General features: G+C 47.6%; 9 protein-coding genes across 9 annotated transcripts; 5 read left to right on the top strand and 4 right to left on the bottom strand.

Annotated features, from left to right (window-relative positions):
• Nucleotides 1-431: 431 nt before the first annotated feature.
• Nucleotides 432-1624, bottom strand: LY89DRAFT_673533 (uncharacterized protein; the record flags this gene model as incomplete). Its single annotated transcript, XM_018213368.1, has 2 exons — nucleotides 432-1484; nucleotides 1556-1624. 2 exons carry the CDS (start codon nucleotides 1622-1624, stop codon nucleotides 432-434), a joined length of 1122 nt encoding a protein of 373 aa, XP_018066933.1.
• Nucleotides 1625-1948: 324 nt separating this feature from the next.
• Nucleotides 1949-3413, top strand: LY89DRAFT_785902 (RTA1-domain-containing protein). The gene is made up of 3 exons (XM_018222932.1): nucleotides 1949-2486; nucleotides 2538-2786; nucleotides 2857-3413. Exons 1-3 carry the CDS (start codon nucleotides 2330-2332, stop codon nucleotides 3333-3335), a joined length of 885 nt encoding a protein of 294 aa, XP_018066934.1. The 5' UTR covers nucleotides 1949-2329; the 3' UTR covers nucleotides 3336-3413.
• Nucleotides 3414-3660: 247 nt separating this feature from the next.
• LY89DRAFT_738355 (FAD/NAD(P)-binding domain-containing protein) lies at nucleotides 3661-5321 on the bottom strand (the record flags this gene model as incomplete). The annotated part of the gene is made up of 6 exons (XM_018220363.1): nucleotides 3661-3720; nucleotides 3773-4072; nucleotides 4123-4472; nucleotides 4579-4728; nucleotides 4794-4957; nucleotides 5008-5321. 6 exons carry the CDS (start codon nucleotides 5319-5321, stop codon nucleotides 3661-3663), a joined length of 1338 nt encoding a protein of 445 aa, XP_018066935.1.
• A 1610-nt stretch (nucleotides 5322-6931) lies between these two features.
• On the top strand, nucleotides 6932-8661 carry LY89DRAFT_653057 (folylpolyglutamate synthase). The gene is made up of 3 exons (XM_018212230.1): nucleotides 6932-7155; nucleotides 7200-7361; nucleotides 7408-8661. Exons 1-3 carry the CDS (start codon nucleotides 7129-7131, stop codon nucleotides 8653-8655), a joined length of 1437 nt encoding a protein of 478 aa, XP_018066936.1. The 5' UTR covers nucleotides 6932-7128; the 3' UTR covers nucleotides 8656-8661.
• Nucleotides 8662-11689: 3028 nt separating this feature from the next.
• On the top strand, nucleotides 11690-13391 carry LY89DRAFT_210584 (uncharacterized protein). The gene has a single exon (XM_018205866.1). It carries the CDS (start codon nucleotides 11950-11952, stop codon nucleotides 13075-13077), a length of 1128 nt encoding a protein of 375 aa, XP_018066937.1. The 5' UTR covers nucleotides 11690-11949; the 3' UTR covers nucleotides 13078-13391.
• A 1502-nt stretch (nucleotides 13392-14893) lies between these two features.
• On the top strand, nucleotides 14894-17162 carry LY89DRAFT_688238 (peptidase S15). Its single transcript, XM_018215665.1, has one exon. The coding sequence runs from the start codon at nucleotides 15302-15304 to the stop codon at nucleotides 16991-16993; it is 1692 nt and encodes a 563-aa protein (XP_018066938.1). The 5' UTR covers nucleotides 14894-15301; the 3' UTR covers nucleotides 16994-17162.
• Nucleotides 17163-17276: 114 nt separating this feature from the next.
• Nucleotides 17277-18420, bottom strand: LY89DRAFT_722160 (uncharacterized protein; the record flags this gene model as incomplete). The annotated part of the gene is made up of 4 exons (XM_018218709.1): nucleotides 17277-17750; nucleotides 17807-17928; nucleotides 17981-18088; nucleotides 18144-18420. The coding sequence occupies 4 exons, from the start codon at nucleotides 18418-18420 to the stop codon at nucleotides 17475-17477; spliced, it is 783 nt and encodes a 260-aa protein (XP_018066939.1). The 3' UTR covers nucleotides 17277-17474.
• An 822-nt stretch (nucleotides 18421-19242) lies between these two features.
• On the bottom strand, nucleotides 19243-20345 carry LY89DRAFT_688240 (uncharacterized protein). The gene is made up of 2 exons (XM_018215666.1): nucleotides 19437-20345; nucleotides 19243-19377 (listed from the first exon to the last, which is right to left on the bottom strand). Exon 1 carries the CDS (start codon nucleotides 19962-19964, stop codon nucleotides 19686-19688), a length of 279 nt encoding a protein of 92 aa, XP_018066940.1. The 5' UTR covers nucleotides 19965-20345; the 3' UTR covers nucleotides 19243-19377; nucleotides 19437-19685.
• A 493-nt stretch (nucleotides 20346-20838) lies between these two features.
• On the top strand, nucleotides 20839-21859 carry LY89DRAFT_722161 (uncharacterized protein; the record flags this gene model as incomplete). Its single annotated transcript, XM_018218710.1, has 3 exons — nucleotides 20839-21136; nucleotides 21189-21424; nucleotides 21485-21859. The coding sequence occupies 3 exons, from the start codon at nucleotides 20839-20841 to the stop codon at nucleotides 21857-21859; spliced, it is 909 nt and encodes a 302-aa protein (XP_018066941.1).
• Nucleotides 21860-22088: the final 229 nt, after the last annotated feature.

Raw genomic sequence — 22088 nt, forward strand, 5'->3', positions numbered from 1 at the left:
GAAAAATCTAAGACGACCTGTGAGTCACGTGGCTATACCAAGATACTTCTCTTCAGCGGGCATAAGTGTGGAATCTCTTGAAGAGATGAATATGGGAAACAGAATCTCTGTCTTCAAGATTCTTAGAGCCTCTTTGTGAATCAGCTCTGGATTTCGCTCCGTCATGGTTGGGCTTCTGCTTTTATTTGCTAAACCATGCAGTGAACATCTCGACAGCAAAAAGAACGCACTGAATAGCCCTACAAAAGGGCGTTCACTGTATGCTTGTTGTTGTGTAACAATGAGGATATGGGTTGCGCTGCTGCTCGTGCTCGTCGTCGAGCACGAGCAGAGCTTCCCCCTCAGAACCCCTCAAGTCTCAGACTATGACTTTCATCGATAATTGTCATTGCCGTTCGACGTATTGGTGAGGTAGAATCGACTCTGCTTTATCAATCGTGTTCATGGTTTGGACTAATCTCCCTCATCGGCCATGCCATCAAACCCCTCCAGTCTTCATCAACAACTTGATAAATTTCATGAACCAGTTGGCTGCCCCATCCGAGCGCCCACCACTTATCCCTCATCTCATGCAGCATGACAGCATAGTGAGCTAGAACCACTAAGGCCATCGGCTCTCGCAAGCCTAATAGCGCGACGTACTCTTGATTTACTGTAACTGGCCACCTGAACGACATGCTCTTTTCGTATCTCACAGCCGATCGAAGATTAAAAGCCTCTTTCAAGTCTTGAATAGCTATAATGTACGCCTCTTTTTGCTCTGGGGTCGATAATGTTTGAGCTCGCTCCTCGAGCAACGCCAGAGCATTTGTGACACGCTCTGGCAAGCGCGTAGATGCTGTTAAATCCACTTCCCTCCCATCGTGGTCTCTGTGCACGAACAGAGGCGCGATCTGGCTGCTTCTAAGGGATGCCCACATTTTGCCTGCCACCAAAGGTATACCTCGCAACAGGTTGAAGATCCCCAAGATCTCCTCCACAGGCCCTGTAGACTCCTGCTGCGGCCGCAAGATCCCTAGAGTCAGAGCAACTACAGCAATGAGAGACCCACAGGCGAAGAGTGCTGTGGCATTTTCTCGAGTGATGTTGTGAAGCAGGGAAGTGTAGTCTCGGAGAGCGATGTTGTGATCTCGGATGGCTCTGTTGATGTATGAAGATTGGTTTTCTGGATTGGAACTCGCGATGTGCATGGCGGTGATGCTGAAGATGCCATACATCAGGAACTTTTGCTTCGTAGCCATTTGTGGAATCTGGATCTTCCACATTTGACGGACGTCTTCTCGATCGTCAAGTGTTTCGCAGGTGACGGTTAAGTAGTGGTGGAAGAGATCAAGATCTTCCCACGAGAGGGTGTCTGTCTCGGACAGGTGATTGATTGTTGTGATTGAAGTGCCCGCGTTTGGTGAAGAGCCTGAGGATTCTGACGGAGCTTTGTATAGGTTTTGAAACGAGCAGGTCTTTTGCAGTTTCGTACATCTGCTACACTTCGGACGAGTAATGTCACACTACATGTTTAGTCGAAAGGACATCAGTTCCGAGATTGAAGGTTACATACTTTCACGTGAGCCAATTTGCATTGTGAGCACCCATGCCGTGACTTGGTATGAAATCGTCTTAAGGGCATGGTTGACAAGGCTCAAGGTAGACTCTGTGTGACACTCTTGCAGGCTAATTGCAGACAAAACAAATAATGCCACATGAAGTATCCTTCTAGAAATAATTCGAGAAATGTAGGTACGACATGAGAATTATGGCATATTGTGAAGTTTCCCCTGACCGAAGCTTACCCTCGTCATAATACGCTAGCCGGGAGAGGGATAGTGTACGGACGGTACGATGAGCTCAGCCCCGGCTAGAGATAATTCGGGATAGCGTACGACGGGTACGATAGCGATACCGAGACTTTCTTGACGCGCATCCATCTTTCACTATTTCGCTCATTTGGAATTTTGCATTTGCGTTGCCTAGAAGTCAAGCCCCGTTGACCACCACTCAGCAGCGTTCTTTGCCCTGTCCTATCTGTTACGTTGAGGCTGAGGACCCTGCTTAGATCCAATCAGGAATAGAGTACGCTGAACGACGGCAAGCGTGCGCCAAACAATACGAACTCTTAATATGCCTCGACGTCGAGCCTACAAGTGCATAAGTAGCCAGTGCTACGATAAAACGCTTTTAAAGAACTATTCATCTCGCTCAAGTTTCTTGTCTTGAAAGAAATTTAACGTTCTCTTCGTCTAGCATTTCACTTGTCCCTATTTCATTGGCTCGCTCTCGCAACTGCTTCTGAATATACGCAATAAGATCCGATTGTTTCTCAAGCAAGACGAAAATGCCGATATCCGATTTCAAATACTACCATTACGATCCCACCTTGGTGGGTGCGATAATCTTCATCGTCCTGTTTATCGCAACTACCTCACTTCACTCGTATCAGCTTTTGCGGACACGGATTTGGTTCATGATCCCATTCGTCGTGGGAGGCCTCTGTATGATGATCCAACCCTTACCTACTTTCAGATACTAATGGAAAATCTTAGTCGAATGGATTGGATATGTCGGACGTGCTGTCTCCTCCCAACAATCACCGAACTGGACTCTGGGTCCTTACATCGTCCAAGTCCTCCTGCTTCTCGTGGCACCAGCACTCTTCGCAGCAAGCATCTATATGGAGCTGGGTCGAATAATTCTCTTGGTTGATGGCGAAGCACACTCTTGGATCAAGAAGCGGTGGCTTACAAAGATCTTCGTAGCCGGAGACATCTTGTCCTTTCTTCTGCAAGCCGGAGGTATGTCCCACCATTCTTTGCTTCATAAGTTGGCACCTTGTTCCGACTATCGCTAACTCTTACAATCCAGGTGGCGGAATCCAATCCTCGGGAAAAGCATCAAGTGTCACAACCGGGTCGCACATCATCACCGGCGGCCTAGTCATCCAACTCCTATTCTTCGGCTTCTTCATCATTGTCGCCGTACATTTCGATCGCGCCATCCACAAAAACCCCACCCCTCGATCCCAGAGCCCTCATGTACCTTGGCGCAAGCACCTGATCGCATTATACGTGGCAAGTCTGCTTATCATGATTCGATCGATTTTCAGGGTGGTGGAATATGTCCAGGGTTTCGATGGTTATATTTTGTCGCATGAGGTATTTCTGTATCTTTTTGATTCGGTGCTGATGTTTGCTGTTATGGTGATCTTTAATGTGGTGCATCCGAGTGAAGTTAATGCTTTGATGAGGGGAGGGAACGCGGTGAAGAATGGATGGCAGATGGAGAGGATCGAGGGGCATTTTGAGCGTGTTGCGCGTGGAGACTCGGGTGACACACTTGCTTGATGTCGCAAAGATCGGCCGCGTTGAAGCCAAAGGGGAGGCACTCGTGTATTTTAATAAATGAGCTCAGATGCATAACAGAATAGACTTATGAAGAGGACTTTTTGGGTCAGGCCAATGACCACTTACGGAAAGAGGAGTTAATCTAATTGACCTTCTTATCATTGTGTTTCATTTCGTTGGCCAAGGAGTTTGTACACTGTAATGCGTTCCCGAAGCTTTGGGGTATGGGTTCAACTTTCAAGAAAGAGACGAAAACTTGGCTGTAGAATGCCACGGAAGTCCTCGAGTTTGTAATATCTTTGTGATAACAACTGGCACGTAAGGCCTACAGTTTAGCCCTACTCTCCACTTCCACTCCAAAAACCTTATCAAGTTCCTCCCTCGCCTATTCAACATCAGCACTCTCCCAGTCTCGAACGAAAAATCTGCTAACTCACAGCTTTCCTAAAATCATATCCATACAACCACTCCAATCCACCACCCGCCTTCCAATATTCATATTTCGGATTCCTGACATCCATCCTCTCCGCCATCTTACGATCTCGCTTCTCCTGCTCCGGCCCATCAGGCATCGCTTTATACTTCCCAGTCACAAGAGCAGCGGCTTGTATGCGCTCTGCTCGTGGTTTACGGATCCGTTCGTATGCTTTGAGGGCTGCTGGAATATCTGATGCGGAAGTAGCGCGAGAGAGACATTCGGCGAGGATTCCTCCGTCTTCGACTGCTGTTGCTGCTCCCTAGTCACGATATGAGCATGTGGAGAAAAGGATCTTCAGGAGAGTTTTACCATCCCCAAATGCGGCACCATAGCATGAGCCGCATCTCCCAGAAGTGCCACCTTCCCGCTCCGACTAACCCACGACGACAAAGGAGGTAAATGAGCGATCTTCCAGAGAAAACAATCCTCTGCTTGGGTCAACTCTGCGAACTTCCGCACTCGAGGCTCGAAATCTCTCAGGACATTGCGCATTGATTCTACGGAACCTTTTCTGTATGAACTGCTTGAGTTGGCGGCTAGGACGTCAAGAGATTCTGCTGTTTTGTTGGAGGGTGAGGGGTAGAATATTAGGGTTACTCGATAGGATGACTTTTCACTGTCTGAGCCGCATATCATTTGACTTCCTGGACCGTACCAACCTGGTGTTTTGTTAGTCTTCGATTTAGTAATCATAGACAGAAGGAATCGCAAGAAAAGGACTAGAAAGTACAGAAGCGGTAGTTTGGGAAAGTAAGTTGGACGTACTGTGTATACCTCCTCCTTCCATGAGCGGAGCTGTCAAGTGATTGCTTCTCATAGCGTCTCCTGAGATATTGCATTGGTATGCTATACTCTCTGGTATTGGTTGGACGTCCTTCCCACCCAAGACTGTAGTGCGAACAGCGGACTTGATGCCTGCCAAACCCTGTCATTAATATCTATTCATCTTGGGCAACTTTTGGACTACTCGCCATCAGCACCAATGATCAGATCACCCTCAACTCTTTCGCCACCCTTCAATACCACAGCAGGGGCATCCTCATCCACGCTCTGTATCCGACACGAAAGTCTAACCTCAACGCCCCGCTTCACCGCAGCTTCAAAAAGCAACCTCTGATACCTCGCTCTTGGAGTTCCCATAATCCTATGACCTGATTAACACTAATTGCCTTTCTCAACCTTTACCTAACATACGGAAATCCAAAAGCTCCCTCCATCGCTCCATAGCTGATCTCTTCAAGCACTTTCCCATCTTGATACCAATACGTTGTATTTCCCGGCGGTATATTCTCCGATTCCTTGAACGTGTCCCACAATCCATAGCTATCAAGGACCCGCGCCGCGCTGGGAGGGATTAAGAGACTTCCGCCTAGGGTTTGGAGAGTTGATGTGCTTTCAAGGATTGTCACGTGGTGGCCTTTTTGGCGGAGACCGATAGATGCTGCTAGGCCAGCGACGCCTCCGCCGACGATGATGACCCTGAAGTGCGGTTCTTTGGGGCCAGTCATTATAGTTAGAAGGGGAGAATTGGTAGATGATCGTGGAAGATGTCCAGATGTTTGAGCGTGAGAAGCTCACCATGTGTTGATCGTCAGCGCTACCTAAGCCGAGGCTTAAAGGATGATATAAAAAGTGGAGCCAAATCAATGGTGATGGAGAATCAAATACGCGTTCATGTCCAACTTCCTCTCACTTCGAAGAATGAACACGTCTGCTTCTTCTAATGTTCTATTTTCATTGAGGAAGTCTTGATGTATCTTCTCACAAATACACAGCATTCTGTGCCAGTGCAGACTGGAGGCTAGGTTGACTTGAACTCGAAGGTTCCAGCGCCTTACCCTGCTCATCCTCTCTTTCGATTGCGTTGCAATTCATGGTCAACGTTGAGGCTAGTTGATATTCATCTTTCCAGTATCAATGCCTATCAGTCTTCGGATAGAGGAAAGAAATCACAGGCTTGAAGAGCTATTCTCTTCTCCGCTAGAATGAAATGACCAGTTTAAAACATATTTTGTGGCAACTTAACTGTAAATATTGAGGCTTTTACCAAAAAGTGACCCACTATGCGGTTGTGTAACCTCAATGCGGCTCAGCAGCAGCGCCGCATCGCATTTCGTAAGCCGCATAATATTCCTCACATACAAGCTGCGCGCAGATAAGATGCCCGGAGAAAAGAGTTGGGACTGCATGGAGGGAGCAACTTTTGGAAATGACTGGAGCATTGCGTACAGAGAACATGCAGCTCGATGAGTCTCACGGCGGTGGACCTCGAAGAACCCATACTCAGAATGTCAGATCTTAAGGTGTAGAAGAGGGTCCTTCCAGAATTTTGCCCTTCATTGTGGATAAAACAATCATGTATCAGCGCGAACATGGAATGGACTGCCATAAATGATAGCCTTAAGCTGCATGAGGATGATACTGATGCTGAGAACTTTCTCCGATCCGTCTTTCTATCCTTGATGCTTCTTTCGGATATAGAGCGTCAAGGCAGCTTGTGTCATCGATCACTGTAAACAATGCTCCACTCGTACGTATAGGCCGCACAGAGCTTGTGCGAAGAGCCTTGGGGACTGCTTTGGCAGTGAAGAAGGAGAGGTAGTGGGAGGATATATTTCGAATCGAGCCGGGATCGTAAAGGGCTGCGGGCATGTTGTCGGTGCGAAAAGAGGTCGTAGATTTGCTCTATTCTGTTTCAGCATACTGTCCTGTACGACGGAACTCAGATCTTCACCATAGGTACCTTATGATTGCGATTATAACGATACACGATTTCCGAACGGCAATGGGACTGTTCATCGTTCTGAGGGGGGTGGCTCTTTGATGTTGTATCGAGTGAGTGGTGGTCTTGACAAGTGCTTTTGCCAGAGAGAAGCGTTGCTCCAGCCTGGATCATCTTTGTAGTCTCTTTTCGAGGCGCTCTCTTCGATAACCCATGGAGTGTTATAAGGTTAATGGTTTTCTTTACCTCATCGTAAAATTAGAGGATATTCTGCCGGAAGTGCAAGTCTGACCGCTCTCCGCATCGGGGATAGAGGGCGCCACTCCCGCATCTTCAGCCACATGGCTTGGCATTGGAACGTCAGAAGTGGTGCAGCTTGAATTCCCTCTGATGTAGCATCAATGTCAGAGGATCATGGAAATACACCACGCTCAGCTACTCGATGAGAGGAATGGATGTCCCTAAGTTTAGTTCTTTAAGCGTGATTAAGCGCACACCAATTGCACCTGTATAAAACCACCTCCTGCCATTCTCTTTCCATGTTCGTGACAAAGGACAGTGGACATTCCTAGAAATTAGAGCGAGCTCTAAGAATGCCCATAATGGATAAAAGTTATACGGTAAGATTTTATCCACGCAGTGGAGAGTTATCTGACCCAGATAGAGAGCAGTGGAGCTCCTCAATGCTCGAATACGGCCACAGAGATCAAACGTTCCAGCTACTCTTACTACAGGGCCGAAGCCAACCTTGAACGGCGAGGCTCAATTGACTGGAGTACCCAGCATATCTGGTATGAAGGAGTGGTTGAGAGAACTTGGCCATTCAGTAAATATTCCTCGCATCCTTGGAGAACTGATGTTGATATTTCCAGCCTGAGGATATAAATCGACTGAACATAGTTCACGTAGCTGGAACCAAGGGCAAAGGGAGTACGTGTGCGTTCATCGAGTCATTTCTACGGAGCCATGGAAGGAGAACTGGATTCCCTAGAAAGACCGGACTCTATACCTCACCCCACCTAATCCACCCAGAAGAAAGAATACGAATCAACTTCCACCCCATATCGCGAGACCTATTCGCCCAGTATTTCTTCGAGGTAGAAGAAATCCTATCTAAAGGCAAGGGCAGAAGACCGCGACACCTCCAACTGTATTTCATATTCGCCCTCCATGCATTCATCCGAGAAGGTGTAGACGCAGCAATCATCGAGACTCACCACGGCGGAGAATACGACTCAACAAACATCATTGAGAAACCAGTCGTCACCTGCATCACCACCTTAGGACTCGACCATATCCAGCAACTCGGTTCGTCCCTGGAGAGTGTAGCATGGCACAAAGCCGGAATCTTTAAGCCCGGTGCCCGCGCTGTCTCCGCGCCGTCCGCCGGGGACGCAAAATCGATGATCCGGGCCCGAGCCGAAGAGAAAGGGGTCTCGCTAGAATTCGTGAAGCAAGATCCTGTCCTCCCGGAAGGCACGATACCACTGAAGCCCGACATTCTCCGAACCAATTGTAGTGTAGCCATCTCCGCCGCGAGAGCCTTTCTCGAGCAAACCACCCGCGGAGAGCCTTCCCCGCTCAGTGATGAGGATATTGTCGAGGGTATAAAACAATGGTCGTGGCCTGGACGATTCCAGATCGAGGTCGAGGGGTCGAATACTTGGTATCTGGATGGAGCACACAACGAGATTAGCCTGACGAAAGCTGCTGAATGGTTCATTGAGACTGCCCAACCTGACACAGCTATTGGAGCCAACATCCTGATATTCGCCCAGATCACAAAGGTTAGAGAAGGGGGACCTGTGGTAGAGTGTCTGGCTAGAGCTTTGGGAGGATATATTAAGCACGTAATCTTCACAACGTATCGTAAAAACAAGGATTTAGAAGTGAGGACGGAGGAAAAGGACTTTGATATGGCCCAATTGCACGGGGGGTATACAGAGGTTTGGAAGAAGGTTCAACCCGACGCTGATATCGTCATTGAGGAGAATGTAGAAGGAGCATTGGAAGCTGCGAGAAGAATTGGCGAAAAGCACGGTGGTACGATGAGGACTTTTGTCACTGGAAGTCAGCATTTGGTAGGCCCCGCACTTCAATTGATCAAGAATATCCCGTAGGACGACGACAAACAAGCTCTTCCCAAACTCCAAAGCCCAGTCTTTACTTCTTTCCCTTGCTCTTAAGGTCGCTGGGCTCTCTTCCGTCGTTCGTAATCCTCCTCCGTGAATTGTCCGTAGTCCTTGTCGATCTTTCTGCCGTGGCTGTAGTAGTAGTGGTAAGGGGAGGCGGGCGAAATAGGCAAATGTCTTATAACATTTAAGCCTCTGATCGACGGTAAGATTGCCGAAGAAAGCAACTTCATTGGGCTCCAATTCCTGGGCCATATGTTCGGCCCAGCGCTTGATCAATGTGTCGAATCGGTTATTCTTGACGATCTATTTGTCAGGTTAGCAGTTATATCGACTTATGGCTCGAAGAAGCTCTATCACAGCGAAGAACAATAAGAATAAGACTTACCACCATCTCCCCCTTGTACTTCTCATTGCCCACATACTCCGTGCTGATGTCCAGCATCTTCTCGTAAAGATCATCGCCCAAAAGGGCACGAGCCTCTTCGATCTTCTTGACGTTCTCTGCGTGGGACATGTTCGCGCTGTTGTCGCTGTTGATACTATTGTAGATATGTAGAGTGTCTATTGTCGGTCGAAAGGTGACGCGTCGGTGCTCGAATTAGCTCTTGCTGGCTTAGGAGATTGGTATCGTCTGAAGATGTACTGCCGTACGAAGCTGGTGATGAATTCCGAAGAGATTGCTGGTCCGAAGAGGGTTCTGTAGTCCGAAGAAGATGCTGTGGTTCGAAGATGTCGATGTCGCTGATCGGAGAACTCACAGTCAAGATTTTCAAAATCAGAATCAAAACAAGTCGGATTCCCGGCAATCGGAGAAGGTTTTCTTCCGATCGGCCACCTTCTTCACCGAGTTTCTCTCCAAGCTTGCACAGTCGGTCCGTGATTCTTCCGATATCTAAATCGCAGTACAGCGATCGAGAATGCTTCTTGTCTCTTGTCGTATTCCATCTTGCCTCTTCTCCATTCTTCACAACGCGATATTAGCCGCCGCTGGAGCCTCTTTAAGCTTGGACTCTGTCTTTTCAAATTGGATGAAGATCAATCAAGACCTTCTCATCTTTGTCAAAGCTGTTGATAAGATCCACCACAGTATCCAGCTTTGTGCCGAAGCAAGAAGTATCATCCGCAGTTGAATTGCCAGCCAGGGAAGCGCCGTTCAACCCCTAGTAATGCTTATTGAGGGCTCCACTGTCGCTCGCTGAACATTTATCGGAGAAATATTGGCTAGTGGCGCATGTGGCACATAGGAATGCCCACATGTGGTAAGCACAAAGATATTGGCTCGGTCGTCGGCCAGCCCTGCGCAACCGACACAGATGTAGGGACCATCTTATCTTGCCATTCGAACACTTCAATAACTGACTATTCGTCAACGTCAGACCTACTGGAGGAAATCAGCAATCACAGCGAGGAGCGGTGTACCGATAACAGCCAGTCGAATCTCCTTCGTCCTGCATTCAAAGTTAGGGCTTCCGGCCATTGTCCCAACAGGTACCAAAGCTTTCGAGCTACAGCAACGGCTCAGATAGCTGCAACAAGGGCTCAAATATCTTGATACCATAGTAAATATATCTTTACAATAAGTCAGCTCGGGTCGGTTAGGATGGGAAAGCGAATCGAGGTCTCTACTTGCCAGAGCACTTTTGGGACCCATAAGTCGGGGCCAGAATGGAAGTACCATAATAGTCCGAGGTTGCCAAAGCTCGAAAAGCAAGCTAGTCGATATCTTTCGAGGAGTATGGACTGAAGCCCCTACTCGAAGGAGGACTTGTGGAGCCTTTGACCCGGTTCAGGATAATTTCACACTATCCAGTATAATAGATACTATAGCAAGTTAGCCAATGTCCATTGAGGAGTGTAAGCTATTATCTCACCTCGCAATAGGATATTTGGAATTCGTTAGTCTTGACTAGAGATGAAGTACTTTGACACCATGATGGCATTAACCCGACACTACAATAGAAAGTCAGACCAAGCTCTTTGAAGAATTGAATGCATCATCCCACTTTCCAGCATCGCTTTTGGAGTTGATAGGTACAGTTGAGATTCTAGTGACATCCAGAGCTTAAAACGCAGACAGAGTTTCTTTTTCTTTCAGACCCTTTTTGCAAGATTGTTTTGTAGAAAGTCAAAGGACATTGAGAGATATTTCCTAGGCAAATGTTAGATAAAGGACAACAGCATCTATATAGGCACTGGTGGTACCTACTTGCCTATTTCTAAATCATCCACAGAAGATGGTTCCCAAACCTCCACCCGATGCGAGACATTCTCAGCAAAGTCATCTCGGTGATAAGAATAGCAAACACAAGACGAATGCCAGTGTCTCAGTTGGCGCATCACAACCTCATGCATCCAATACCAATGGCCTGAAGGTTCGAGGCAATGTTGTCCACCAGACTCTGGGGGAGAAGTTAGTTGGATATGGAGCTATTGTGCATACACCGGAGTCGAACCCTATTCCAAGCGAGCCAGCTGGAACAATAGCAGAAAGAGCGCCCCCAGGATTCGGTGTACTTCATGGAGGAGAGTGGACATTCAGAAGCTATGGTCGAGACATCCCCACGACCTTCAATCCCCGCGACAAACTGGTTACTCAACCGGCACCAAGGACATCGGCAGAGGACCATATCCACATGATCCTTGCCATCCATGAGAGTCTGCAGTCCGAGATTGAGCGACGAATGCGAAAGTCGAAGGAGAAGTACTACCCGCAGATCAACAAGAGAGCTATCATGGTGACAGCGTGGGAGACAGAACATAAAATCAAGACCTCAAGCGAAGGGTCCGAGGAGGAGTTTGAGAGGTGGTGGAGTAGGAAGGAGGTCCAGTTGGCTTGGGAGAAGACGATTCGTGGTTTGGAAGGGTCAGAAACGATCCCTGATGGAAGAGAAAGACCAGGTACGACGGCTGGATCGATTGGAGAACGAGAGCAACGAAGCGCTGCTATAGAGAAGAGCGACCAGAATGACCAGAAGATCACCAAGACTGGCACGGCTGTAAGCATCAAGGTTGCTAGCAAGCCTTCTGAGAATTCGAAGACATCTGATAGTCCCAAACGAAACCGTGTTGTCGATGAAGCTGTCGCTCGTGTTGTTGGCTCTCTCAAAGTGCAGTTGGAAACTCCGGAAACTCGACGTCCTGAGGAATGGTCTGGTAAGGAGGCTGAGGGGCGTGAACGCAAAATGGCAGCTATCCTATCAGACATAGAAACTGGTGAGTCTATGCGACAAGAAAGATTGGCTCATGTCCAGTCCTGCACCGGAATAAGTGCTAATATGAATGTTAGTTGAGCCAAATCACCAACACAACATTAGAGGAAGAACGATTTCCGAATATATCAAAGCACTCGAACATCCGCCTGAACTTCCATCGAACATGAACAATCTAGGATCTGCAGTACGGAATTGGATGCATTCCACACATGATTATATGATTACCATGCATAACAAACTCGAGGAGTTGCGGAAATGCCTGATGATAAGCACTTGTCAACATCCAAAAACGACCAGTCTTCCTGAGAAGAGGGCAAGTGAGTATCAAGTGAACACTAGCTCAAGTGATACTGAATGTCCAGGTGAATCGAAAGAAGATCCATACAGAGAGACGAATTGGCGAAACGGTTTTGAAGGTTGGGACAGCATGGGTGACATCAGCTGCGGGGACTGGGAGCAAGCACCGGTTGGGTCAGTTGGGGAGGTAACAGATCTGGAATACCAGGTTGTTACAGGAGCTGGACATGCTCAAGACCTTGGTGACAGAGTTCAGACTTTGTTCAAGGAGAACCAGCGCAAGTGGGGAAAGACCTCGATTGGGTATGTGGTTGGAGGAGATGCCAAAAACGGCCTTCACCCACCAGACTCCCCCGCGATGAAAGAGCAACGTGTTAAGGCCGCAGAGGCGCGAATGAGAAGAGCAGGGGCAACCACCATGGGACGAAACTTCAATCGTCGGGGATTCGAGTCTTCAGCTGCTAAGGGTGGACAGCACGCTCGACTACTACCACGAGACTCCCATGCAAATGATGAAGAGAATGAGGTCCCCGAGAATGCCAATGAAGGAAGTCGCAGCGATCAGAACGAGGCAGGGACAGACACTCCAAGACCTGAACATGGTCAAGACGAAGTACCATGTCAAGACAGTGATATTCCTGATCTGGTAAGCGATAATGAAGGCCATGCAGAGGCTCCGAAGTTCAAGAAAACGCCGATTATATCGGGTATAAATGATGCACGTCGACGTGAAGAAGAGCGAAGAGAGGATCCGGAGAAATGGTATGCAGGATGGGACCGATGGATAGAGGGTAGACCTAATGTCAGCAATGAGAACTTGCAAGAGTTCATGGAAGATCGTGGGGTCCCGAGAGAAGATATTGAAAAGTTGCTGAAGGGGCGAAAACGAGGTGGATAGACTTGAATACCGGCTTGGAGAAGAACTTGGAGAAGATAGTCACAAAGAACTTGAGAGCTGGAGTTTCTGGAGAAGCACGGACAAGAGAGTTTGCGGATATTGGGCTTGGTGATGTTTTGTTGGTCGTCATAAAGAAGTCCTTTGCATAAGTTGACTTCAACTTTTTGTTTTTCAGTCAGGATTGAAAAGAGCCTTGACATAGACTATACAGGCATGATGTAGACAACTTAGAGGCCAGAATTGCTTTTCTCCCCACACGAACATGTACATGTCTGAAACATGGAGTTTTCCGTTGCTTGCTTTTACATCTGAAAACTCACTGCATGTAGAGGATGCGCCAAACAGAGTACTTGAAAAACTGGAAACCTTTCTCATTGTTAGAGCAGTGCTCTTAGCTCCTAGAGCCAATGTGGAAAGTGACCAGAGAAGATCATCGGGTATTGCGCACGCGCGCCAAAGACTCCAGAGCAAACCATAATTAAACACACCAAGGGCAATTGCAGTTCGCAATTCATAGACAGCAGTAATGACGCACACCAAAAGTCGAGAAGTTCAGACTCATCTTCCGTACCCCCTTATCAGACCAGAGATGACATACCGAGGTGATTGTAGCCAAGTACAACAGCAGATTCGCAACAGTGTGTTGGTAGTTGCTATAAGGTATAGGTGATATTCGCTCAATAGGTAGAGTATGTGTGCGTCTTCGGGTATTTGAATCGTTGGGTATCAAGTCGATTTGCTGCCTTTTTGGAGAGGATAGGTGGGTGGTTCTGAGAGCTGGGGCTGACAATAGAGAGAGACGAAGGTCGAGGCCAATAAGTCGGTGGCTGAAGAGGCTTATCAGATAGTTGAAGAAGCTGGTTATAGCCCTGTATCCCATCGATCTAGCGGATATGTGTTTGGCAAGGTAGGAGGACGCGACATCGTGACGTCTAAGAGTTCGAGTTCAGAATTGTATGTACCGGAGAGCGAGGATCGTAAGACTAAGGAGACACTTTTCAGTCGAATCGCAACTTCAGTAAGATCGGTAGGTATTCCCATCTCTATAAAGGATCGTTGAAATCGTTGTGTGTTATCAGGTCTAGAAAACAAAATTTCACAGCAGGAAACAAAGCGCGACCTGCTCCGACTTGGTCCGTGCGTTCCGACCTGAGTAACGGCTTTAGGACTAGCGGCTTTTCATCAAGACAATGGTTTCTATTAAAGTCTCAGCTATGAAGAGCTACTATTAAGTGTCCAGCATGTATTGATGAAGACAATAGCTGCACGATTCAGGTTTGAGAGCTTAGGAATAGAGCTTTCTGCTTAAGCATTGTGGGCACTTCCCCTGAACAACCTAGCGAGGTTCCAGAGCTATTGCACTTGAATCACTTACTTCTCTTCTTATGGGCCTTGTTAGGTCGAGGCTCACTTTAGGGGCTTGCTGCTCATTGATTGTGCTCTCCAATTTTTGCAACTGTCATGCTTGCGCATGCTGTTGTGCGGGGTTGAGCGGGGTCACCAAGACTCGCTTAATGGAAGCCCCTAAGTGTGCTTTGACATCGTTCTGGTGTTGTACCTTTGGGCTTGGAAGTTCGAGCAATATCTAGGTAGGTAGAATAGTTGAACTGGCCAAGATTAATTCAGTCATGACCAAGGAGCTGACAATAATTGACGCACACCTGCTGACACATGCTCCAGAAATTGTGTAGGTTTAATGATTAGGGTTGTTAAAGCTTCGGTCCCCGCAGATCAGCATCGGCTTCGGGTCATCGGCCGACATGTCGGACAAATCGGGCGGGGAACTCTAGCAATGTGTAATCGACAAGTAACGGGAGATGATTATCTAGTACGAAAATCAGACAAGATTTCGAGTCTAACGAGACTTCAAACTCGAATACGAATCCAGCCTAAGTGCATAGCATACCTTTAGCCTAAGAGGATGACATGAGTCGAACAAGTTTTGAAACCAAAAAGGGGCGATGTCCGTAGACATCGCAAGTTTCGCTCCTCACGCAATGCCGAATTCCAAGTACGTCTTCCGCAGAGCCCGAGATAATGAGGTATATAAACCTGGGTAGAGAGCCTTTGTACAAGACCTTGCGTTCAACACTGCGGAGATCGAATTTTCTTGAAGAAAGAGCAGCGCTTTTCACCATTTGAGCCTCGGCGAAACCGGCGAAGTCAGCGAAGTCAGCCCATGTGAAAGCTACCCATATCAAATCCACAGCAATCAAACAACAAAATGATTGTCGAACGCGACGTACCTATCACAGCAGATGATGGACTCGTACTTCGAGCCGATGTCTTCAGACCTGACGATGAGAAGCCCGCACCCGTGATTATGACCCTGGGCCCTTACGGAAAGGGAGTTGAGTACAAGGACGGCTACAAAGACAAATGGGATTGGCTTCTGAACGCTCATCCCAATATTCTTCCAGGCTCGACAAAGTCCTTCGAAACTTGGGAAACCGTTGACCCCGAGCTGTGGACAAAAGCGGGATATATCTGCATTCGAGTCGATTCTCGAGGAACAGGACGATCGCCTGGTCACCTTGACATCTTTGCTCCTCGCGAAATCAAAGATTTCTACGATGCTATTGAGTGGGCTGGTGTGCAGAATTGGAGCAATGGCAAAGTAGGATTGTTAGGAATTTCTTACTATGCAATCACTCAATGGCTGGTTGCGGCACTTCAACCACCTCACCTCGCTGCGATCATCCCGTGGGAGGGCGCTGCCGATTATTACCGTGACACCGCACGCCATGGAGGAATTGTTTCGAACGGATTCCTTGAAGCTTGGTATCATCGTCAAGTTGTGTCAAACCAACACGGCAATCCTTCAGGAAAGACAGACCCTTGGCTCAAGGAACGGGCGACTGGCCCAGCTGAACTCTCGGACCAAGAATTGCGCGCAAATCGTTGTGATCCAGTTCAAGATATTGTGGATCATCCTCTGGACAATCAGTTTTACAAAGACCGCACAGCAGATTTGTCTAAGATCAAGGTACCTTTCCTGAGCGCTAGCAATCTTGCTGGGTTTGGCCTTCATGATCGTGGCAACCACGAGGCTTTCAAGTTTGCGGCGTCAACCCAGAAATGGTTGCAACTCCATCCTGGACGACACGAAGAGTGGTTCTATCTAAATGATAACATCGAACTTCAGCAGCGCTTCTTTGACCACTTCCTGAAGGAGATCAACAACGGTTGGGACAAGGAATCTCCTGTCCTACTCAACACGCGAAGGCCATTTTCCACCACCTTCGAGCTTCGCAAAGAGACGGAATGGCCGTTGAAACGAACGGAATGGACAAAAGCTTACCTCGACTCATCAAGCAAAGCTCTTTCCTGGCAAACAGCCGGAAAACAGACCAACGTCAGCTTCGATGCAGCAGGCGAGCCTGTAACTTTCACTTCCGCACCTCTGGAACAGGAAACCGAAATCACGGGCCCATTGGCAGCAAAACTCTTCATCTCTTCCTCAACCACAGACGCAGATCTCTTCTTGACTCTTCAAGCTTTCTCGCCCGACGGCCGCGAAGTGACATTCCAAGGAGCTCAAGATCCCAACACGCCTCTTGCTCAAGGCTGGCTCCGAGCTTCTCACCGCAAGCTTGACACCCAGCTCAGCCTTCCTTATCGTCCATACCATAGTCATGACGAGCTTCAACCGCTCGAACGAAGGAAGGTGTACGAAGTTGATGTGGAGATCTGGCCAACGGCCATAATTCTTCCGAAGGGGTTTACACTTGCGTTGCAGATTGGCGGGAAGGACTTTGAGAGGGGGAACAAAGAGGGAGGGGTGTTTAGAGGTTCGGGACCTTTCTTGCATACGCATAAGAAAGATCGGCCTGAGAGTGTGTTTGCAGGGAAGACGATGGTCTATACGGGTGGGGAGTATAAGTCTTATGTTTTGCTTCCTATTATCAAGGAGTAGTTGGTAGTTTGCCCCAGTAATCGAGAACATCATGCGCAGCTTTTTTATTACATGTTTATTTTCAAGTGTAAGGTCACAGGCAATGGAAGTTGAATTGTTGAATGAGAAGCTGAAGAATTTCAGTCTCAGTGTGATAGACTTATCAAAATACTACTGCTGTTTGTATTCGTACGTATATTTCGTTCGGTTTGTAGTTGCTGGATCCCTGAGATGTGATCGAGGAATGAATTACGTGAAGGCTAGTGTCATGGGTTTTGTCCAAATCATGTGCTGAATATAACTGGGTAATCTTAACTTCTAGTTGCGCAAATGTCGGGGCGTAGTGTACTAATGTATCAGGAAAGCTTGCATAAGCAAAGCAATTGCGGATATCCATATATACCATAGGTAGCTCGTGACCTATTCCCGCGTGACTTGCATCTGGGAGTCCACAGACGTACCTGGTGTCACACTTATCTGTCCGCATATACGTCAGAATAACTCATAGTCCTATCCATACCCGATCGTTCGCCCGCTTCTCATCCAAGAAATCAAAGATTTCACCATAATTCTTGCACACATGTTTCGAGTCCCAACCATCACTACCACCAAACCCTTTAGGGAATGTAGTTTCAGCACCCTCCAGCGCGACATCTCCTGAACACATGATACTCAATCTGAGATACTCGAAGCAGTGTTGAAGGTGAAAGGTCATGCTTGTAGGGATATGGCGTGGGTTGTCTCCCACCACCGCATAGTAGACTTCTAGAATGTTGTACTGTATTATTATGTTAGTCAGTTTTGTATCATGGTCAAGAGGACGGTATGGGTTACCAGGCAATGTAGTTGATGTGGCATGGCTGTTGTAAAGACTGTCATGTTCGTGTAATCATGAATAGGTTGTGGGAGATTGTCGTAATCCGATGGATTGTCGACGTGAACGTATCCCAAACCTCCTGATGTTTAATCAGTACAATACTTTTCGAAAGTTTTAGAGAGAATTCATACTTGGTACAATGCTAAGCCATCTTTCTTGGGTACTATCAAGCCAGAAATCCTCGGCCCGTTTTGGGACGAAAGACAAGTCTGGCCTAAAGGTGGTTATTTGCTGTGAGACTATCAAATATCAGACTTTAGTGCCACCGATAGGAAATGTCGAAGCCTCACTTACAATGAGGAACAAATCCAGTTAAGTCACCTCCAAACTCGAGTCTTGCTTTGTCTGATCTCCATCGCGATTCGAGCAGCAATGCAAGAATGATGAGAAGTAGCGAAGTGTTCACTACCCACCAGACAGATCGAATGCCTTCCAACAGACGACGCACCCACGATTTCCGTGACGGCTTTGTCCATACTTCTTTGCCATCCAAGGCAGAGTCTTCTACGTCTGTAGAAGAATTTTCATGGTCGTCGCTACCGACATCTTGATAGTCATAGTTAGATGGCATTGTGATGGAGAACAAAGTCAAGTCTCACCGACACCGAAGTGGTCAAACCGGTTGGGGGAGATAGTCTTCCTCGAGTTCCAGTGGCGCGCCGATTGGCATTGGAGGCTTTCGATCACTTCGAAACTTGACCCCTCATTAAGAGTTCACATGATCAATGACGATTTGAGAGTTTCCCAAGATCACCACTGCCAAGCACATAGGATTCGGACTCGACCTCTATGAGGTCAACCTTTCGCACTTCGCACCCTGTAGCGGCTTCTGCAATATGAGTTGTTTAAACGCCGGCGCAATGAAGGAACGTTGCGTCCACTTGTTCTGCACATGCAGCAGGGTGCTGGTGGTGATTGATATTGTGGGACAAAAAAGAGCATTAAACAAGAGTTGTCCTTGATTGCGTCTATGAAGCGAGACTGAATGAGACCGAGAATATATTGGGAGGGGTTACGAGTCAACTACTTTCTGGAACCAAAGTTGTGGGGATTCTGGGAGCGATTGACAAACGAACATACCTATTAAGCGACATGTCTACTAGCGTGGGACGCAAAGACAAGGGAGCGGGTGCGAGCGGGAAGGCCTGGTGGGCCTCGGAAGGATTTGCTTCCCAGTCGTTATCTTTCATATCCCGATCCTCACCCCTCTAGATTCTTTCCTCTGCATCGCTATCGGGAATTATGCCGAGGGAGTGCCCACTTACCGAGTAGTGTTGATGCAATTATCCTATGTGTCTTTGCGGCGTAAGTCTCTTCCGGCAATGGTGTTAACAGGCGACTATTGTATTGGCCAGCTCGTTATTAAACATTGGTAACACCGGCAGGTAGGACAATTAGGGTTAAGCGAGGGAAAGCGCCTAATTCAACGACCACTCCCTTTCTCACACCGACTGCACAGAGTCACAAACTCATCACTATCTCTGCATTTGGATTCCAACGGAGATATGACATGGAAGCAGTGTTTCAAGTACAGCACAATTTACCAAAAGAGCGGATACTGCATTTCAGGCTGACTACTCTACGTAGAATTGACATGATCGCAGAAAGCGCAAGCACCCCTCAGCCGCCATCAACTCAATTCAACAAAATGAAAGTATAACCCAAGAACAAAGAAAAAAAGCCAAGGCCCCTCGCTCGTCGTATCCGTCTGCCTTCCCTGAATTGGTCGCGAGTAGCCATTGTCTTTTCAGGCTTGGTAGCCTGGGTAAATTTAGCATCAATCGTTATTCTGAACATCGGGTGGAGTTCTCATACAAAGGGTTTGACTGTCATGGCTTAGTCCTTGTATCCAATTCGGGGTGCAAGAAGGTCAACACCATCATCAGATGTAACTTGAGTAGGGTTCTCAGCCATAATGTCGTATGCTTCTCCAGCACGCTTCTTGTACCCAATACGAGGGGCAAGAAGGTCAACACCATCGTCGGATGTCACTTGGGTAGGGTTCTCAGCCATGATATCGTAAGTTCCGGCACGCTTGTCCTTCTTATATCCGATACGAGGTGCGAGAAGATCGACTCCGTCATCAGATGTGACTTGAGTTGGGTTCTCGGCCATGATGTCGTAAGTACCAGCACGCTTCTCTGTGAGAAATCAGTTTGTGCACCAATGCAAGATGCTTCCTGCCTTACCCTCAATAGGAGCAGCAACAGCAAGAGCTGCTGAGGCAAGAAGGAATGCGATGCTAGAGAACTTCATTTTGGCTTTGGTGTTTGGAGTCTGGTTTTCTTCGAAAGAGTCGATGTTGGCACGAAAGATATCTGAGAATGAGAATACTCCGATGTCGATGGTTTTGTGGCAGCGGTACAATTTGTATATGGCTTGATATGGACTCGCTCGGTGCCTTATTCCTCAAAATCGAGATCTGCCACAACCCGAGCAAATTAAAAACCGCAAGTGCATAGTGATGAGGAGGTTGCAAGCATCAATGTACGTAAAAGAGTTTCGGCTTCAAGCATCAGGTATATCCCCACCTAGATAGCATCCATCATTGCAAATGCAAGACTCCTGGTCTAGTTACCATGCTCACTTGGTCCTAGGTAGCAGGCATCCGAGGGGAAGATGAGCTTGCCCCACTTCACAAGATGTAGGGCCTTAGCTGCTGAACGTGCAGAAGATATGCAAAGGATCAGGTCACAGTCCCTGCCCGCAGTCTTGCTTGTCCTCGTGGGAGGACATTGGTCAGATAATGCGAAGGAATGAGGATGAGCCTTCGCTCATTCTCGAGCAACCATGTGTGCCACGACTCATGCATCAAAGCCTGGGTGTATGCTGCTCTGTCGCTCCCCTCGCCTTCTCGGTCTTGGTGTATTACCGAGATTCCTACTTTCCACTTCTTTCATCTTGTCTCCTTCCTACTCTCAACTCCTCCAAACCTTAGAACTCGAAACCTTTCATCACTTCCTTCCAAATATCTATCTGAATGTCAAAGATGTTCGGCTTCAAGTTTGGCAAGCAAAGTTTACCCTATATGGAGAAAGACAAGACAGTCTATGCTCCTCTCCAAGATGGGCGCTCCTCAAGTAGCGACGAGGGTGACCGTGACGAGAAGCCGATGTCCTACACCGCACCAGCAGGCAGATCTCCACGTTTTTGGAAGCTCTCTGTTATTGCTTTACTTCTTGTCACAAATATCACAACATTTGTCGGATTGTTTGCAGTCAAACACCTTACCAAAAGGGTGAACTCCCATGCTGCCCTGGACTTGGACTACGCTCCAAATTCTTGGGGTAAGCTTTTCTACCTGAAATGAATATCAGAAACTGACAGCATGTTTCCTAGCTCGCATAGATGAACTTCCCACCCAGTACAATAGATTAAACTGGTGGACTGAGTATAGCGACAAGAACTTCACGGAAGGTGATATGCTCTGGGATAACATGAATACTGCTCATGGCTTCATTGCCATGGACCGAACCTGGGCAAAAGAGCGACATTGGCCAGACAGCATGCACTTTCCAAGTGACAACAGTAAGAATGTCTATCTCCTGGAAGCATATCATCTCCTTCACTGCGTGGTAAGTTCACTGGCTCAAACTAACTATCAGATCTATGTAGATCGCTAACTTTCATATCAGGGTGTTATTCGAAAGACGTTTTGGGAAGCCGTCAATCGTGCAGACCACTACACTTTCAATCCCCCACATTCTGGCCATTGCCTCGATATGCTTCGTCAATACATCGTTTGCAAAGCAGATACCACGCCTCTGTACGTCTTTGGAGACGATACAGCAGGTGACGAACAGTATCGCAAGTGCAATAGTTGGGATGCGCTGAGACAGTTTGCAACTGACAATACGGCTTGCTATCGAGATACTCCCAAGGGTGTTGATCAATCTACGTTTCCCTTTGGAGATCACTTTGGCTACTGCGATGGTGGATATGATGGGGTGAAGCAGGGTGAGAGAAGAGGTCCTTGGAAGCATGGTGCTGTTTGGGATGGACCACCGTAAATCCACGAGAAGAAAGGACAGAGATGATGTGGCACAGATATATGATTGGCGAAGACTGTAGTAGATAGCTGCTTGTGTATTTGGCGAGTTGGCATGAAGACATCGTTGCTGGGATGTCCAGAATACCATATATGGAGGCTAGATTTGGTATTCTGGTTATGGGAAGCCTATCACGGCGTAACGATATGGCAATACTTTCTTTCGCGCAATATTGGAGTTCAGCCTTTGT

The sequence above is a fragment of the Mollisia scopiformis genome (assembly GCF_001500285.1).
Source record: "Mollisia scopiformis unplaced genomic scaffold LY89scaffold_21, whole genome shotgun sequence".
Lineage (NCBI taxonomy): Eukaryota > Fungi > Ascomycota > Leotiomycetes > Helotiales > Mollisiaceae > Mollisia > Mollisia scopiformis.

Excerpts from the sequence above, each read along its gene's own strand:
- LY89DRAFT_785902 (XM_018222932.1), top strand. The coding sequence starts at position 2,330 with ATGCCGATATCCGATTTCAAATACTACCATTACGATCCCACCTTGGTG. Across the intron at positions 2,487-2,537 it reads ATTCGTCGTGGGAGGCCTCT|TCGAATGGATTGGATATGTC; the intron begins GTATGATGATCC and ends GGAAAATCTTAG. Across the intron at positions 2,787-2,856 it reads CTTTCTTCTGCAAGCCGGAG|GTGGCGGAATCCAATCCTCG; the intron begins GTATGTCCCACC and ends CTTACAATCCAG.
- LY89DRAFT_653057 (XM_018212230.1), top strand. The coding sequence starts at position 7,129 with ATGCCCATAATGGATAAAAGTTATACG. Across the intron at positions 7,156-7,199 it reads TAATGGATAAAAGTTATACG|AGAGCAGTGGAGCTCCTCAA; the intron begins GTAAGATTTTAT and ends TGACCCAGATAG. Across the intron at positions 7,362-7,407 it reads TGAGAGAACTTGGCCATTCA|CCTGAGGATATAAATCGACT; the intron begins GTAAATATTCCT and ends TGATATTTCCAG.
- LY89DRAFT_210584 (XM_018205866.1), top strand. The coding sequence starts at position 11,950 with ATGTTAGTTGAGCCAAATCACCAACACAACATTAGAGGAAGAACGATT.
- LY89DRAFT_688238 (XM_018215665.1), top strand. The coding sequence starts at position 15,302 with ATGATTGTCGAACGCGACGTACCTATCACAGCAGATGATGGACTCGTA.
- LY89DRAFT_688240 (XM_018215666.1), bottom strand. The coding sequence starts at position 19,964 with ATGGCCGAGAACCCAACTCAAGTCACATCTGATGACGGAGTCGATCTT.